The 17,038-nt window shown below is 61.4% G+C and overlaps 2 protein-coding genes across 2 annotated transcripts in view; one reads left to right on the top strand and one right to left on the bottom strand.

The window, feature by feature from the left end:
• The window catches only part of ZNF469 (zinc finger protein 469), a 51,009-nt gene extending 45,953 nt beyond the window's left edge, over positions 1-5,056 (bottom strand). The window contains exon 1 of the mRNA XM_036834690.1: positions 4,986-5,056. The gene's annotated coding sequence lies outside the window, so the exon portion shown is untranslated. The remainder of the gene's footprint in view (positions 1-4,985) is intronic.
• LOC118884645 (WAS/WASL-interacting protein family member 1-like) lies at positions 3,217-13,821 on the top strand. The gene is made up of 7 exons (XM_036832347.1): positions 3,217-3,283; positions 3,462-3,535; positions 12,018-12,132; positions 12,487-12,554; positions 12,999-13,293; positions 13,334-13,427; positions 13,693-13,821. The coding sequence occupies exons 2-7, from the start codon at positions 3,505-3,507 to the stop codon at positions 13,819-13,821; spliced, it is 732 nt and encodes a 243-aa protein (XP_036688242.1). The 5' UTR covers positions 3,217-3,283; positions 3,462-3,504.
• The last annotated feature ends 3,217 nt before the right edge of the window (positions 13,822-17,038 follow it).

Here is a 17,038-nt window from a genome sequence, read left to right as displayed (position 1 = left end):
ATGGAAAGAAAAACACTGTGGTTTCGCTCATGTGAAACGTCCAGAATGGGCAAATCCATAGAGAAAGAAAGTAGCTTAGCGGTTGCCAAGGCTGGGGGAGGGGCAGGAGTGACTGCCAGTGGGTACCAGGTTTCTTTTTGGGGTAATGAGAATGTTCTAGAACAAGACGGTGGTGATGGTTGCACAACCTTGTGAACACACTAAAAACCACTGGCGGCGTGTACACTTTAAAAGGGCGAATTTTATGATACATGAACTATATTTATATTTTTAAAAACAAGGTTCCTGCTGAGTAGGGCTGATGTAGGACACGAGACGCCCACTAGCCCGCAGCGCCGCAGCCTCCGCCGATGGGGCCACCTCCTCCAGTACCAGGACCTGATCCTGGCTCCCTCGCCCCGTCCAGCCACGGCCGTGGCAATTCCCCACTGACCACCCCCCGGCCCCGCCCCTAGCCAGGAACCCAGTGAGACCCTGTTCTGCAGCGTCCCCAGAGGGCAGCGCCCGGCCGGCCACATGCAGGGCCCGGAGAAGCAGTCCCCGTTTACACATGGCCACCTTGGCCCGGCCACCCCGGAGGAATTCAGAAAATGCAATGGTCACATTCTGCAGGGCGGCGGGCCGGGCCTTCGGGAAGACTCAAGGGCCGCTCATGAATGTGGATTCTGTTTAGCTGCTGGCTGGGACGCCGGCCTGCGAGCAGCCCAGAGTCAGGACAGAGGCTGTTAGCAGACGGCCGGCTGCTGGCTCCCGCCTGCGTGCCCACCAGGGGGCTGAAGACGGCGCAGGAGGCTCTGTTCCCGGGGCCCTGTCCCATCCACCTGCTCTCACCTGTGTGGTCCCTCACTCCTCCCTCCTCCACGGGCTGCTGACTCTGGGTACAGGTGGGTGGCCGAGCCCAGGCCAGGCAGCTGCGTGCGGAGCACCCTGAAGGCCACCTCCCCTGGCCCTCTCTGTGATGCAAACTGGGGCCCCCAGGGGGCCACTGCCTAGTCACGGCCTCTGGGGAGGCTGAGCGGGCCTTGACCCAGGGCTCTGAGTTCCCCCCAAACCCATTTTTCACTCGAGTGACCCCCACCCCGACGTGGGAGGGTGAGAGCTGTGGGTGTGAGGACCCCTCTGGGGGAGGCAAGGACAGCTGGGCCGCCAGCTCCTGGGCGGCGGGCCGTGCTGCCCTCTTGCTTCTAGCTCTGGGTGATGGGGAAGACGGGGCGGGGAGGGGGCCTGGGGCGACAGTGTCGGGATGTGGCAGGTAAGCCCCCAGGGTCCCCCAGGCTAGCCCCGCATTCTGGAGGGAGCCCCCTCCATCCTCAGGCTCTCCCCACGGTCATAAAGGGAGCTTATATTTGGAACTGTCCTTCAAAAAGCCAGCTTTATTTAGACAAGGATGTAATTCTAAGAGACCACTTCAATCCTGACAAGAACTGGGGTGAGTAATGAGCAGGAAACCTATAGTTTGACGCCGGGGTCACGGCCCCCGAAGTCCTGCCAGGGCAGACACCGATCTCACTTTCTGGCCACTGGGAGCCAGGCCGGGTGACCGCAGGCCGGCCGTGCGCAGGGGCGGGGCCGCGGGCGCTAAAGACCATCTGGAGGCAGGAACTCGCAGTGCAGGCCACAGCCAGGCCCGGCCCCCGCCTGCCACCCTGCCGCCTACCCTTCCCTAAGTTGGCCTGGCAGACCCGGTCCAAGGGGGCATCTGCAGGAGTGACGTGGACCCATGAGAAGGCTGAGGGGCCGAAGCGCTGGATAGCACCCGAGGAGGAAGGAGGGAATCCCAAGTCAGAAATGACAGAGGCCTCAGCCCTGCTGGAGGGCGGCTTCCAGGGTGCACACGCCACGGCACTGTGTACGCAGTCCTCACGAGCAAAGAAAGCAGCCCGTGCAGGGCATACACGGCTACGGTGGGGCCGCCACTCACGCTTCCAGGACCTTTGGGTGTGTAGGACAAGGCACCCCCAGGATGGACGCAGCCTGGGTGTGCGGAGGGAGGCCTGTTGAGCAGAGTGCAGGCTCGGCGGCCTTGGGCACTGCACAACCTACCCAACCATACAGGCTTACTTTTCTTTCCACCCAGGGAAACGGTGGGGCTGAGCGACGTGCAAGACTGCCATCAGTCCCTGAGGACGGCGTCCGCCACCCCACCCATGGCCACCAGGTGAAAGGTGAGGATAAACTAGCCCCAGGCAATTGCAAGGATGTCTCACAGAGCTCACCCCGCCCCCACCCTCCTCCCTCCACCAGGCTTAGTTCAGCCCCCAATTCCATCAGAGAACGAGGTTGGCAATAGAATCCTGAAAGTCCCCCCGCCAGGGGTGCTGAGTGCACGGCACGGCTTGGCGGGGACAGAGCTCTGAGCACGGCATCACCTTCCTGTTCATGGGGGACAGCCTAGCGGGGGATGGGCAGGCCCACAGGTGATGACAGGTGGGGTGCCAGAAGGACTGCGGGCCGAACAAAGGAAGGGGTGTCCTGATGGGGAAGGTGGGACGGTGGAGATGGGGGACAGGACGCCAGGTGTCCAGGCCGCGAGGTGGGAAGCAGGAGCCAGCATCCTGGATGCTGAATGGACCAGGAGGGCTGTCCGGGAGAGGACGGGCTGGACCGTGGCTGTCTTTGAATGCTGGGCTCCAGCTCTAGCTCTGTCTGCAGCGGGCAGGAGAGTGGGCTGGTCATGCACTTTCCCAGCTCTCTTCCCCACCACGTATCTACAATGAACCAAAGCCAAGGTGGGCAGGCCAGCTGGGGCCCACCGGGACCCAGGCTGCGTCCTGCCTTGGCTGCACGATGGTTCCCTACAACCTCCCTCTGTCCTGGACTTGCAGCTGGCGCCTCGCACCCTTTCAAGTATTTTGCATCTTCCACACCCCTCCCACAGACCCCTCGGAGTCTCCGTGGCCCCGAGGGCAGTAACCACGCAGCATCTGCCCACTCGGCATGCTTGCCTGTGCCCCGGCGCTCTGTCCCTCAGCCTGTCCCATGACGCCCTGAGAAGTCCCCCACTGTCCTGGTGACTTGCCCACACAGCCCGTGGACAGCTGTTTCTGGAGCCTGCGCTCTTGATCTGCACTGCCTTACCCCTCACTCTCAGCCCCTCCTTTTGGATGAGGAAGCAGAGGGTAACTGAATTCTTACAGTCAAAACCAACAGGGATGGGGTGGGGCTTGGCTCGGAAGTCTCAGGGCTCTGGAGGAAGCAGAAGTGTGAGCCGATGTCCAGGAGCACATGTGTCTTTGGCACCATCAATGGTTGCAAGGTTCCAGAAGAAAGGAGGCGAGGGCAGGTCTCTGTTTCCCGGCCACCCTGGTGCTCACAAATGTGAAGCCAGGTGGAGACCCGCTGACCTTCTCCCAGGGAGGGAGGCGGGAAGGTGCCTGGCCTGGAAGTTAAGTTGGAAAAGGCGCAGGCCCTGAAAAGAGGAGGCTAACAGGGGACATAATCTCTCTATTAACATTCTGCAGAGGCAACCGCGTGTGAGAGTTAACCCAAGTGTGCTGCCCCCGGATGACAGGACTGGAGCTGACAGAAACCACAGGTAGGAGGCTTTCTGCTCTACTTGCAGCAGAGCTTTCTTGGAACCCTTCGGCGGATTTCAGGGGTGGGACCTGGCTGCTGTGACAGGAGTGAGTTCCCCGTCGCCGGGGGTATTCAAGCAGAGTCGGTGACCCAGAGGCAGGGTCTGGTGGAGACCGAAGCCCGGATGAGGGGGTTGAAGTTCATGACCTCTAAGTTCCCTCTGACTCTGAAATCCTGGGACTTGCTGCTTCCACACTGCCCGGGGTGGCAGCCAGCCAGGGGTTCAGGTGCGGGGCCACACATGCTTCACCAGGCTGAGACACTGCTTCCCAGGCTGAGACGCTGTAGGGGCCACGGTCCCCCTCGAGATGGCCTGGCCTTCCTATTTTCTTCAAACAGGATTCCCCCTCTTCCTCCTCACAGGGAGGCTCCTGGCAGGCTCTGCCCCGTGGTTCCGGACCTGCCAGGCCGGGCACAAGGTACGCGAGGGCATGCCCTCCCAGGCCACTTTCTCAGAGGTGGCCCTGGCTGTCCTTCCTTAAACTGTAACTCCGCCCCACCTCCCCCCCACCAGCTCCCTGTCTGATACTGTCCCCGGCATTTTGCCTGTTACCTTGCCTGTTATCAGGAAGGCAGTGGTCTTTGCTGGGTCAGGGGATGCCTGGGACATTGTGGGACACTGAGAGGGCTCAATGCACATTTCCTCAACCAAGAGGCAGACGTGGAGTCCATCTGATGGAATGGAGAGGGGCTATCAGCCACTGCTGCTCACTAGCTGTGCTGCGCTGGCCCAGTTACCTAACCTCTCTGGCCCTCAGTTTCTTCATCTAGAATATGGGGCACCACCTAGCTCATGATATGAGGATCAACACAGTAACACGTGGCACAGTCCCTACACAGCAAATAGTGTCCGCTCAAGCACCAGTCCGGAAAGGGTTAAAGGCCTCAGCAGCTGCCACGGCGCAGGAGCCCCCCACCGCCGCCGCTGCACCCAGAGGCCTGTCCCTCCGACCCCGTTGCCCTCACCCCCACCCCCGGGCGGACGGTGCAGGGGCAGGGTCTGGTGGCCGCGGTAAGTCCCCGCGAGCCCGGCTGGCCTTCCCTTCCGGCCGCCGCCGTGCGGCGCCGCGTCCCCACGGGTCCCTCTGGCCCGGTTCCCTCGGCGCGCCAAGCCAGCCAGGGGCGCGGGCCGGGTTGGGGCGCCGCGTGGCCTCCCCCCGCAGGAGCACAGCGGCGCGGAGCCCCCCAGTCGGAAAGACCCCACCCCGCTCCGCGCGCTGCCTCCGCCGCAGTGTCCGAGTGCCACGGGGCCAGCACGCCCGGGGGCGACCCAGAGGAGGCAGCGGCCCAGCTCGGGGACCAACTGCTGCGATCCGAAATGAATGGCCGGCCCACGGCCGCTCGCGCCCCCCTCCCGGCCCCCGCTCCCCGCAGTCCGGCCCGGCGGCTCCCAGCTACCCGGAACCCACCGCTCGGCGGCCACTTGGGCTGCACTTTGCAAAGTGTCCCGCGGAGCTGGCCCAAGCTCTGTCAAGGGCGCCGGACAGGGCTGAGGCCATGCGGCACGGCCGCGGCCCCCGCCGAGCCCCCGGCGCGCCCTGGCGTCTGCGGCGCTGCACGTCCCGGGCCGGCAGCGAGGTCGGGGCAGCCGGGCCGCGGAGCAGCGAGGGCCGGGAGGGTCCGTCCGGCCCCGCCGGGGCGCGCCACCGAGGGCGCGGGGACGCGGCGGGGAGCGGGCAGCCAGGTGACCCCGGGGGCCAAGCCCCGAGTCCCTACGGAGCCGCCCGAGCTAGTGCCGCTGCCGGGGAGCCGCGGGCGGCGCGGGGCGCGGCGCGTCCACACTCACCTCCCGCTCCGATGGCCCCGCGCCGCTCGCCGCGCTGGCGGATGCGAACGAGCTCCCGGAACGGCAGCGGCGGCTGCCGGCGCCCGGCCCGCGCGCAGCGCTCTGCGGCGCGGAGGCGCAGTCCTCATCCCTGACCGCAGGCCCGCCCGGGCCGCGCAGCGCTCTGCCCCTCCGGGGCGGGGTGGGGAAAGGAGGAAAGCAACCTCCACCCGCTTCCCAGGTCGGGCCGCGCGGGCCAAGTCCTCTCCAAACAAGCTCCCGGCAGCCGGCTGGGTGCTCCGGAGGGCCGCGGGGTCTGCCCCCAGGCAACCGCGGCGGCTTCAGTTACAAACTTTGCTCCCCCCCGCCCCCCCCCCCGCTATTTTTAAGCACCGCTCTTCCTAGGTATTTGTTTCAGGGGGATCCACCCTAGTGATGGGGGTCCTGATGGGAAAGGTACATAAGTCAGCAAACCTTGCCCAGGCCCCCTGCCAGCCCAGCCCAAAACTGGCAGGGCTTGCTGCTGCTCAGAGGCAAAGGCTGGATTTAGCACGACTTCCCAAACTGGTGGCGTGAGTGTACCCATGTGGTTTCCAATCGCTCCCCTGTCTCCATCCCTGCCGGGCCTCCTCTCCAGCCCTCACCTGGTACCTGCCCGGTAAACATTTCCCCCTGTGCCTCTGGCAGGGAGGATGAGTGGTGGGGGGGGGGCACACCACTGTCGCTTTGCACCTGCTTGGGGAACTTCAGCTGGAGGTCTCTCCACGCCTCGAAGGTGGGAGTTGATGGTCCCTAAAATCATAGTGCCTTGGCTCTGGGCCCCCCCGTCCAGCCTCTGGCCTGTCCCAGACTGGAACACAGATGGTGGGGAGCTGGAACCATGCAGGTCCCTAGAGCCGGAGGGACCCTAACAGGTCAGCTGCTCAGTGGTTCATTCACAAATGAGGACATCCAGGCCCAGAGAAGGCAAGGGATCTGCCCAAAGCCACACAGCCCGGTGTGTGTGACACAGGCTATCCTGGGGCAAGCAGGAGCGAGAGGCTGGTCCCTGGTGTGGACATGTGGGTCCTTCAAGGTCAGGGGGCAGCCCTCACGGGGGGCGTCCACCAACAGATGCAGCCCCTCCCCACTTTAGACAAACCAAGGCACGGGCTTAGGGCACTTCTGAGAAGTGAAATTGAGGGGAATTCTTCACTTTACAGAAAGGCATCCTTTCAGAACTAGTCGTTTGAACCGCGTTCCCCCTGAGAGTGCTGCCAGCCCTGCTCCGACTACAAAGTTCAAGTTTCACACCCTCTTAGGAACACCTTTATTATGTAAAGCAAGGTATAGGTAACACAGGGCCTTTGGCCCAGAATCCTGCACACGGGTGTGGAAATGAGGGAATGGGTCGCCCGGTCCGCCTGTGGCCTATGGTTTTGCATCAGTGGTCGAGCGCTGAGCTCTGCACGTACAATTCATAACCGGCTAAAACACGCGGTGAATCAAAGCTGATTTTCCTATGGCTGCTCATTACAGCGTCTGAGGAGCTTCCAGAAATTCCTGCCAGTTGTCTTGAAAACTTGAATTGAGCAAGGGGCTAGGGGCTCAGAGGCCCCGCCTCCTGGCCCTGCTGGCGCTCAGGGGCTCCGAGCCTCAGCTCACATTTCTGTGGCATCATTCTGGGCCTCAGGGTCCTGGGATCGCCCTCTCCATGGAAAGCGGCACAGGAAGGGGCTAAGAAACCCCCTCCAGTTAATCGGTATTTCAATCTGTTGGTTTCCTAAAGTTTCTAATGCCGGGGGTCCCCTGGCTCAGACAAAGTTCCCAGAAGGTATTTCCTTCCTGATCCTTCCTAATGGGTCTATTCTTGTTTCTAAGAAAGGCCACAGTTTCAGAGCTCACCCGTGTGTGTGTGTGTGTGTGTGTGTGTGTCCGTGTGTGTGTGTGTGTGTGTCCAGCGTGGTATACCCGCGCACCCCTCGTGTGAGAAGCTCTCTCTCTCTCACGAGTGTGCGGAAACAACAGAGGCCCTCGCTCTGTGCCGCCGCTGTGAGCACAGTCCTAAGAGCTGGTGCACAGGTGCTGCACGAGTGAATGAATCTGACTACCCTAGGAGGTAGCCTACTACCCTCCCCATCTCACAGGGGGGCTTAGGACACGCCCAAGGCCGCGCGGCGCGCCTCTCCTGCTCCAGGGCCACCATCCCACACAACTGGGAGCCCAGCCCTCCAGGCTGGCGACTCTGGACAGCCCCCAAGCCCCCGCCCCAATCCTCCAAGCGCACCTGCTTGGGCGTGAAACCCAGCGCTTCTCAGTCGGGGGGCTGCTATGACAACCATCAGGCAGACACCAGAGATGTTACTGAACCTCCTGCGAAGCTCAGGTTGGCCCCAAAACGAAGGATTACTGGGCAGTACCGAGGGTGAAAACCCCGGGGCCAGCGGCCTCCAGGCGGTCGGTGATCTAGGCCTCTGGGGCCCAGAGCCTCCTCTTCCTCCTCACTGCCCCCTCAGCTGGACGTGGAGCTGCAGCCCCCTGCCCAGGAAGAGCTGCCCGACAGGACACCCCCGTGGGGCTCTGTGGAGGGGGCGCGGCCGGCAGGGTCTCCTCCATGGGAGGCCCAGCTTCTGCCTTGAGAAGCAGCAGAGCTGGAAGCTTCCCAGCTGTACCAAGCCTCCACTCTCCGAGAGGAGACAGCCTCGCAGGGGTGCCGACCCGACCTGCCCAAAGTCACAGACACAGAGCCCGGCCCTCCCACTGCCCGTCTGTCCCCTCACTGCCTGCCACTGGCCACCCCCAAGGGGCAGAGGCTCCCTGGGCCCCCCGCGTGCGCTGGGAGAGCCAGTCAGCTCCTGAGTCATCCCCTAACTTCTGCCTGATGTCAAAATGAAACCGCGGACCCAAAGCCAGAGCAGGGGCGGGAGGAGTGAAACCTCCAGCAAATTCCAGGGGTTAGTGTCACATGGCCGTTCCAGCTTGACACTGACGGTGCCTGGCATGTGGACACCCACCCGTCCAGGCAGCCTCCCACCTCGAAAGTGATGCCCACCCCTGCCCTGAGGGTGGGTCCTCTCCAGTGGGGTCCCCGAGGACGAGGCCCTCGTCCCTGGGAGACGAGACCTCGGACCTCGGACCAGGCCTGCGGCTGTGACATGCCGGGTCGGGTGTTTCAACCCTCCTGGAGTTTTCCCGGCAAGTGTCACCTGCCATCTTGGGCTCCTTAGCCCCCTTTGCTGGATGGGGAGACTGAGGCTGGAGGAAGCAGGGGCCCCACCTAAGGACACAGGAGTTCGTGGTAGAGCCTGTCCCATCGCTGACTGCCTCTGCCTGCCGCTGGCCTCCCGGCCGAGTCCAGGGTGAGGGCATGGTGGCAGGCGGCTGCCTGAGCCCTGGGAGTCCGCTGCCAGCCTCACAGAGATGCCTTCTGGGCGCCCCTCACTTCTTCAGGGGTCCTGCTGGTTAATGGGGGAGTGTGGATTTGGTGGCTCTTGGGCCCCGTCCCATGAAGAGCCTCTTCGGCACGGACGCAGCAAACATCGACGTATATGGAACCCAAGACCTGCCCAGGAAGGTGTGCCCTGTGCACCGTCCCTGTGGGCTCCAAGGAACCCACGTTAGGGACATAATGTTGGCAGAATTTGCCAAATAGTCCGTGAACTCAGAGAGGCTGGCACAGGCAGGCCTGGCCTCTGTGCCCCGCTGCGCCCTGCCAGCTGTGTGTCCTTGCGCAAGTCAGCAACCTCTCTGAGTTTCTGCCTCCTGGTGTGGGAGGTGGCAACAGGGATGCCCACCACTCGGGAGGATTTGAGAGGCTGGGAGGGCAAAGCAGGACCCGTGGGGCGGCGGGGCAGCCCCAGCTCCTCCAGACAGTGGCCGGGGGTGGCTGAGCTGTTGGACATAGTAGCGGTGTCCAAGGGAGGAGGAGCAAGTGGTCCCAGGACATGAGGGACCCTGATGACCCCTCTGGCCCTTCAGGCACCCGGGGGCAGGGCCTACCTACAAGTCTCCTTCCTGACATCAGGGAAAAAAAAAATCCAGGCTCTAGAGGACATTAAGGAAAGTACAAAATGGAAATGAATCAGTCTTTATCTATAAAGCATGGCGTGAGCTTTCCTGCCCGAGTGCAGCTCAGGTCCCCAACAGGCATGCGTAAAAGCTGCTTTGATGAGCTGTCTGGGGCCTTTGCGGGGTCTGCTGTGATGGGGGTGGGTCCCCCAGCGAAGGCTGGGGGGGGGGAGGGAGGGGGAGGGCGGGAGGCCTGAGCGGTGGCCGCGCGGGTGGGGCCAGAGCAGAGGCAGCCGCTTTCCAAGGAGACATTCCAGACTGACGGTGGCGTGACTCAGACACCCGCCTGGAGCGCGATTGTTTCTGCCTGTCTTCCTGTCTTCCCAGTGGCCCCGTTTGTGAGCAAAGAGAGGGAGAGGAGAGGGTGCTCTTCCCGAGGAGGGTGTCACACGCAGACACAGGCACACCCTCCCGCCACACGCCACGACGCACAGCCCCGCGCTCTCCCACGTGGGGGCTGCACGCCCCTGGGCCCGGCGGGGGTCCAGCCCAGGCCGAGGGACCCAGGACTCGGCGGAGGGTTGGGCCTGCAGGACTTCCCGAGGCAGACCCTCCCAGGTCCTGACAGCTCTGCTAATCCCCTCCTTGCAGCACCAGCCCCTCCGCCTCCAGAAAGACCTCCGTGCCCTGCCCACCGGCTCAGGACTCCCGTCTCTCCCGGGCTCCGCCCAGCAGGGCAGCAGGCAGCTGGTGGCCCAGGTCCAAACCCCAACCCCGCCATCTGCCAGCCACGTGGCCCGAGCCTCAGTTTCCCCATCCCCAACCCCGCCATCTGCCAGCCACGTGGCCCGAGCCTCAGTTTCCCCAACCCCAACCCCGCCATCTGCCAGCCACGTGGCCCGAGCCTCAGTTTCCCCATCCCCAACCCCGCCATCTGCCAGCCACGTGGCCCGAGCCTCAGTTTCCCCATCCGCCGCCGTAAGTCCGACTCGCTCATGGAGGTGCTGGGCCCCGCGGGCGGCTCTTCAGCACCCGACATTCTCAGCCTGAACATCCCGAATTCAGCCTCTCGCAGGCCTTCAATACGGGAATCCTTCTAATGAAAAGAAAACAGAGGTGGCGGAGACCAGCCGGCCGGCCGAGGTAACCCAAGCCAGCGGCCTGGGGCATGAATGGGCCCTTTCATGGGGCGGCCACAGAACGAGGGCCTGGGGTGGAGATCACCGCGTTCGGCCCAAGGAATGGCAGTGCCCGGGGCAGGCCCGGGGCAGGGAGGAGACGGACAGTGGCCTGCAGCCCCGGCCTCGGGGCCTCGGGGCCTCCGGGCCCAGCCTCCTCCCCTTCCCCGTCCTGGACGCCCCCCTGACACCCAGCCTGGCTGCAGGAAAGGAGCCAGCCGTCCCCCGTCCAAATGCCACTGTCCTTGTTTTTCTCCTATAATTATGTCTCCGAGGGCCAACTACAAATTTACATTTCGCTCAGGTCGGTCATTTATCTGGAGCCTGCGAGGAAGGCCCCGGCTGTAAAAGGCGCATTCATGTGTGTTTTTGTGTTGCTCGGGGTGACCGGCCGCGGCGCGCGGACACAACTGGCCCTTTTAGCCGGGGCGGCTGTAGGAGCAGCGGTGCCCTCACCGCCTGGCCTGTGTAAACGCCTCCATGCCACTGGCCATGAATGACTTCAGTGTACAGAGGTTTTCTTTTTCCATACCTGGCCACCAGAACGTCCCACATTCTTCTAGAAAAAATGTGGCAAGGTCCCTGGGATCGTTTTCTCTCCAAATGGCTGACCCATCCCCGTCTGGCCCCGACACAAGCCAGCTCTTCTTCCACTTAATGACGTGAAAGAAAAATCGTGCTTCCGTTTTTGCCACCTGCTGTGATGGCCTCAATCATAGTTCCCTCTGACTTCCTGGGGGCGAAGGTCAGCGATGAGGCATTCCTCCTGGGTCTTTGAAGAGACATGGCGGGCTGGCGTGGGCCAGCCTGCAGGGGCAGGTGGCCCCCGTCTGGGTGCAGAGCCGGCGGGCCTGGGTCTGGGACCAGCCCAGGGAGCGGGTCCCTCTCTGGACGCCAGTGGATGTTCAGGCGGCCCTGGGCCTGGGCACAGCTGTCCCTGATGTCCCCGCATGTCCCTGCCGGGCACGGTCAGGACGCTGCCTCTTCTCCCCGGGGGCCATGCCTGTCATGGACGCCTCCTCAGGGGAGAACACTGAGGCCAGGATAGGAGGGAACACGCTGGGTAGGTGGGTGGGTGACCTGACCTCAGCTCGGTGTGCGTGTGTGACCGTGTGTCCGCCGAGTGTGTGTGTACACATGCACATGCGATTGTGTGTACGTGTGTACAGGCATGTGTTAGGGGAGGTGTGTGTGTTCCTGAGTGTGGGCAGATGTGTGTTTACACATATGTTAGGAGCATGTGTATGTGAGAGTGCATGTGCATATGTGAATGTGCATATATATCCACGACTATGCATGAATACATGTGTGTCAATGTGTGTATGTGCGTGTGCATGCTTGAGTGTGTGTGAGAGTGTGTACACGTTTATGTGAGAGTGCATGTATATTCAAGAGAGTATCTGTACACGTGTGTCTGTGTATATGTGCACGTGTGTGCATGTGCACGTGTGTGCATGCCCACGTGTGTGAGTGTGTGTGTGTGCGCTCACACCTACTCTTCTGGAACTCAGGATCCCTGAACCAGAGGCCGGGCCTGCTCCCCTGCTTGCCACCCCCCACCCCCCGTGCCTGCAGCAGGGCCGACGCCCAGGAACACTCGTATCTGCGGAGAAGTGAACCAGCAAAGTGCGTACTGTGAGTGTGTCCCCGACGGCTCCTCTCGCGGCTGACCCCGCGAGGATTTCCTCCGCTCACCCATCTCGCTGGGACCGCGCCCACGCCAGTGAGGGTCCAGAGGTGCTGAGCGGCAGCAGTGCGGGCTCCGGGTCGCACCCAGGCCCGCCTCTTCCTTCCACCCTGTGCTCGGCTTCCCTGCCCCGTCCCCGTGGCTGCGTGCGAGCACTAGTGGACGGTACCTCGCATGGCCGCCATCAGTGACTTTCCTGCCTGACTTACTTCCCCATCACGCTCCCCTGTTTCCCACAGTGGTCGTGACTCAGGACAGCCCGACAGTGATCCCCCCCGCCCCCTTCTTCCCAGGACCTGCCCCGTGTCTCCCAGCCGGAGCCCCACCTCCAGCCCCTGCGTCGGCAGCGGGAGCCCAGCATGTGAGTGTGGGGACGTGCGGAGCCCAGGGCCCCGGCCCTGCAGACACCTTTCACAATGGCCAGGGAAGATCAGTTCAGATCCCGCATCGCCCGGCCCTCCCTGCCTGTCCAGGCCTCGGTCACCAGGGTCCTCCCGGGACACACTTCCACGAAGGGCTGGACCCTCCCTGGCGGCCTGCCGAGCACAGCGGCTTGAGCAGTGGGCTTTGTGGGCAACACGTGGGCCCGAGCACAGGGCGGGCAGTGGAGAGGCCTTCTCGAGTGGACCCTCGGTAGCCCAGGCCCCACCCTGACGCCCAGGCTGCACACTGGGGGGCAGGAAGCACGGCCCTGCGGCTGCGGCCTGACTCCAAAGAGGCCTTGCGTCCTCAGGCTCCTCACACCCCCAGGTCCCCCCGGTTCCGAGCCTCGGACCCCAGCATGACCACTACTCCTTGCCCACAGCTCTCCGCCACGTCCTGCCCGCCGGCCTCCAGCTGGCCCCGCTCCCCGCCCCTCCCCCTGTGGTGCCAGCCTGCGGAGAGCGCAGAAGGCTTATCTGGGACTCCATCCACAGGGCACCCCCTTCCTCAGGAGGACCTGGGGGGGCTACGGAGCCTCCCGGGGGCAAAGCGAACCGCGGGAGTGCGGCCTCGCTCCGGCCTCCTCCGTCATCGCGGGGAGAACCTGGCCCCCCGCCCCCGAGCTGTGCCGTCTGCATCGGGGCCACAGGCGGTGGTTTGTGTTCACATGAAATAAAGTAGGAGTTCACTTGCCAGCTGTGCTCGCCCCATTCCCAGTGCTCAGCGGCCACGTGTGGCCGAGGAGCTGGGCCGACAGCGGGACAGCACGCCCACCATCGCAGGAAGAACCATGGGGCCTGCCGGCCGGAAGGTGTGCACGTGGCGGGCCCGACAGGCGTTAGGAAGACCCGAGCAGCGCATTCTAGTCAGCGGCCCCGTTTCCTCTTCCCACTGTATCTTGTAGAATCAGCAAAAAGCCAGTCACGCACCTACCCAACCCTGTGCTTCACCAAACGAAGCCACCGCCTCCCCTTTGGGCCCCAGCCCTTCCGACGGCATCGGATGGAAAGGGCAGGAGCAGGGCCAGCCCAGCACCCGGGGTGATGTCACCAATCCACCGGTGCCCCTCCCCCCAGTCCTTCTCAACCTCCCAGGCAGCCCTTCCACGGAGGGGCGTGGGCATTGGACGCCTGCTCACACCTGGGCCGAGGCTGTCACCCGGCCAAGGCCCTCGAAGACCTGACTTGGGCGAGCAGATCACCTGACCGCTGCCTGCGCGGTCCTGGTACCCTGCGCACGCGAGGTCGGTGGGATTGCAGTGGTTCCTGCCCTCCGGGGCGGTCACTGCCAGGTGCTGACTCAGATAAACAGGACGTTCACGTGTCGTGCAGGCTCTGGAACACACGGGGCACCGTGCCCGGCTCACCCTGCACGCGGTGAGCCTGCACAACTCCCCGGGCTCGAGTGCAGCCGCTCCAACTCAGCGGCACCCCAGGCCCAGCACAATCCCACATGGTGTTTGCTACCGAGAGTCTAGCTGTTCACGGTTGCAAAGGTGGGTTAGTGTCAGTAATGGAACAACTCATTGCAAAAACATCCAGGACATCATGGGTGGGGTGGTCTTTCTAAAACATGGACTCCGTCGCGTCACGCCCCTGCTCACAGGCCGCTCGTGGCTCCCTAGTGCCCGTAGGACAACACGTACTCTCAGCTGTAGACTCAAGGCCTTTTGCCGCCAGGGCCAAGCGCATCCCGGACTCAGTGCCTTCCCTCCTCTCTGCCTTTCCCACCCCAACTCAGGCCACACCGAGCTGCTACACGTCACCCTAAACACCCCTGCGTCTCCCCCACCTCACTCTGCATTTCCTCACCTCCTGCCAACTTTGCCAGCCCAGCAAACTCTTATTCATCCTCCAAGACCCACACAAGAAGTCCCCTCCTCCATGAAGCCTTCTCGTAGACCCTTAGATTGTGGCACGCATACACCACACTGTGCATCAGTCTCCCCCCTGGGCCTTATTCATGTTCGCACACCTCACACCTCAGCTCCATACGTCCACAGTGGTCTAATTCTGTCCTTTCATTCTTCACCACACAGTCGTCCCTCAGCCTGGGATGCTCTCTTCTCTGTCACTTGAAGCCCCTTCTCTCTTTTAAACCTCTTCAGGATGTACTGCACCCTCTCCAGGGAGCCATCTGTGCTTAACACAGTGTGACCATGTGACACGGGCAATTGCACAGAGCATCCGAGGACGGCAGTGCCAGAAAGACTCTTGGGGATGGTCTGGTCCAGCCTCTTCATTTTACAGGTGAAGAAACAGAGGCCCAGAGAGGGAGAGACAGCTGGGGCTCGGCTGGGGAGGGAACAGCTCTCCCGGGGCTTCATGCTCTGCACCGAGCCCAGAGGAGCCCCCTGCACGGCCTCTCCCCAACCCCCAGGCAGGGCTGCAAGGCTGACAGGCCCTGTCCTGCTCTGCTCACTCTCCAGGCGTCTTTGCTTCATTTTACTGCCCCCAAACCTCCTTACACATGCCCAGCGCCACAGTGAGACACCTCCACGATCTGTGCACCAGGCAAACTGTGACTGTGGGCAGTGGAGGAGGGCAGCCCTGCCGCTCACCAGCTGTGGGACTTCAGACACCTGCTATTTTCTGAGCCCCAGGTTTCTCCTTCGAAAATGGGGATAACACACATTGGTTGTCAGGATGATTCAAGGAAATGACGTTTGTAAAGTGCCTAAGAAAGAGCCTGACACAGAGCCAGTGGACTGCCACCATTGTTGTGATGTGATGATGGTGGTGATGGTGATGGTGATGGTGGTGATGATGAAGGTGATGGTAATGGTGATGGTGGTGGTGATGATGGTGGTGGTGATGGTGGTGATGATGGCGATGATGGTGGTGACGGTGGTGATGATGGTGATAATGGTGATGATGATGGTGGTGATGGTGATGGTGGTGATGATGAAGGTGATGGTGATGGTGATGGTAGTGATGCTGGTGGTGATGGTGATAATGGTAATGATGGTGGTGATGGTGATGCTGGTGGTGGTGATGGTAGTGATGCTGGTGGTGGTGGTGATGATGGTGGTGATCATGGTGATGATGATGGTGGTGATGATGGTGGTGATGATGAAGGTGGTGGTGGTGGTGGTGATGATGATGATGATGGTGGTGGTGGTGATGGTAGTGATGCTGGTGGTGGTGGTGATGATGGTGGTGATCATGGTGATGATGATGATGATGATGGTGATGATGGTGGTGATGATGAAGATGATGGTGATAATGGTAATGATGGTGATGGTGGTGGTGGTGATGATGGTGATAATGGTAATGATGGTGGTGATGGTGATGGTGATGATGATGGTGGTGATGATGGTGATAATGGTGATGATGGTGATGGTGGTGATGATGATGGTGATAATGGTAATGGTGGTGATGGTGATGGTGATGATGATGGTGGTGATGGTGATGATGGTGATGGTGATGGTAGTGATGCTGGTGGTGATGGTGATGATGATGAAGGTGATGGTGATGCTGGTGGTGGTGATGGTAGTGATGCTGGTGGTGGTCGTGATGATGGTGGTGATCATGGTGATGATGATGGTGGTGACGATGAAGGTGATGGTGGTGCTGATAATGGTGGTGATGATGGTGGTGATGATGAAGGTGATGGTGATGGTGATAATGGTAATGATGGTGACGGTGGTGATGGTGATGGTGGTGATGGTGACGGTGATAATGGTAATGATGGTGATGGTGGTGGTGGTGATGATAATGATGGTGGTGATGGTAGTGATGCTGGTGGTGGTGGGATGATGGTGATGATGATGGTGGTGGTGATGGTGATAATGGTAATGATAGAGATGGTGGTGGTGGTGATGATGATGGTGATGATGATGATGGTGGTGGTGGGATGATGGTGATGATGGTGGTGGTGGTGGTGGTGATGGTGATGATGGTGGTGATGGTAGTGATGCTGGTGGTGGTGGGATGATGGTGATGATGATAAAGATAACGGTGATGGTGAAGATGATGTTTTCACTGCCTCCAAATTTTCTCCTTCAAGGAATGCTCCTGTTTTCTGCCTTCCCTGCTTGTGACACAGAACTTCACAGATATGATGATCTCTGGGTGGGTGGCAGGTACGGGACTGTGGGTGAGAGGAGAGCTCTCAGTGGCAGGAACAGACCTGTGTCCTGAATGATGTCACCTACATCACCTCGCCTCCTGGGCTCTGGTTTCTCCATCTGTGAAACAATGAGGTTGAACTGGGTGATTCCTAAAGGGTCCTTCTGGGTTTAAGCTTTTCTGACACAGTTTTTGTCTTACAGCAAGTGGTTTTGCAAGGATCCTTCCTCCTCCTTCAGATATTTATATTTTCTGCCATCATTTCAACAAAGCCTGTCTTGGTGGTGCCTTTACCTGGACATCCAGCAACGAGCTGGCATTTGACATGCAGAGATACATACACACAGGGTTA

The sequence above is a fragment of the Balaenoptera musculus genome, chromosome 19, assembly GCF_009873245.2.
Source record: "Balaenoptera musculus isolate JJ_BM4_2016_0621 chromosome 19, mBalMus1.pri.v3, whole genome shotgun sequence".
Classification (NCBI taxonomy): Eukaryota; Metazoa; Chordata; class Mammalia; order Artiodactyla; family Balaenopteridae; genus Balaenoptera; species Balaenoptera musculus.
Note: the sequence above shows the minus strand (reverse complement) of the source record. Positions and strands in the feature narration are given on the sequence as shown.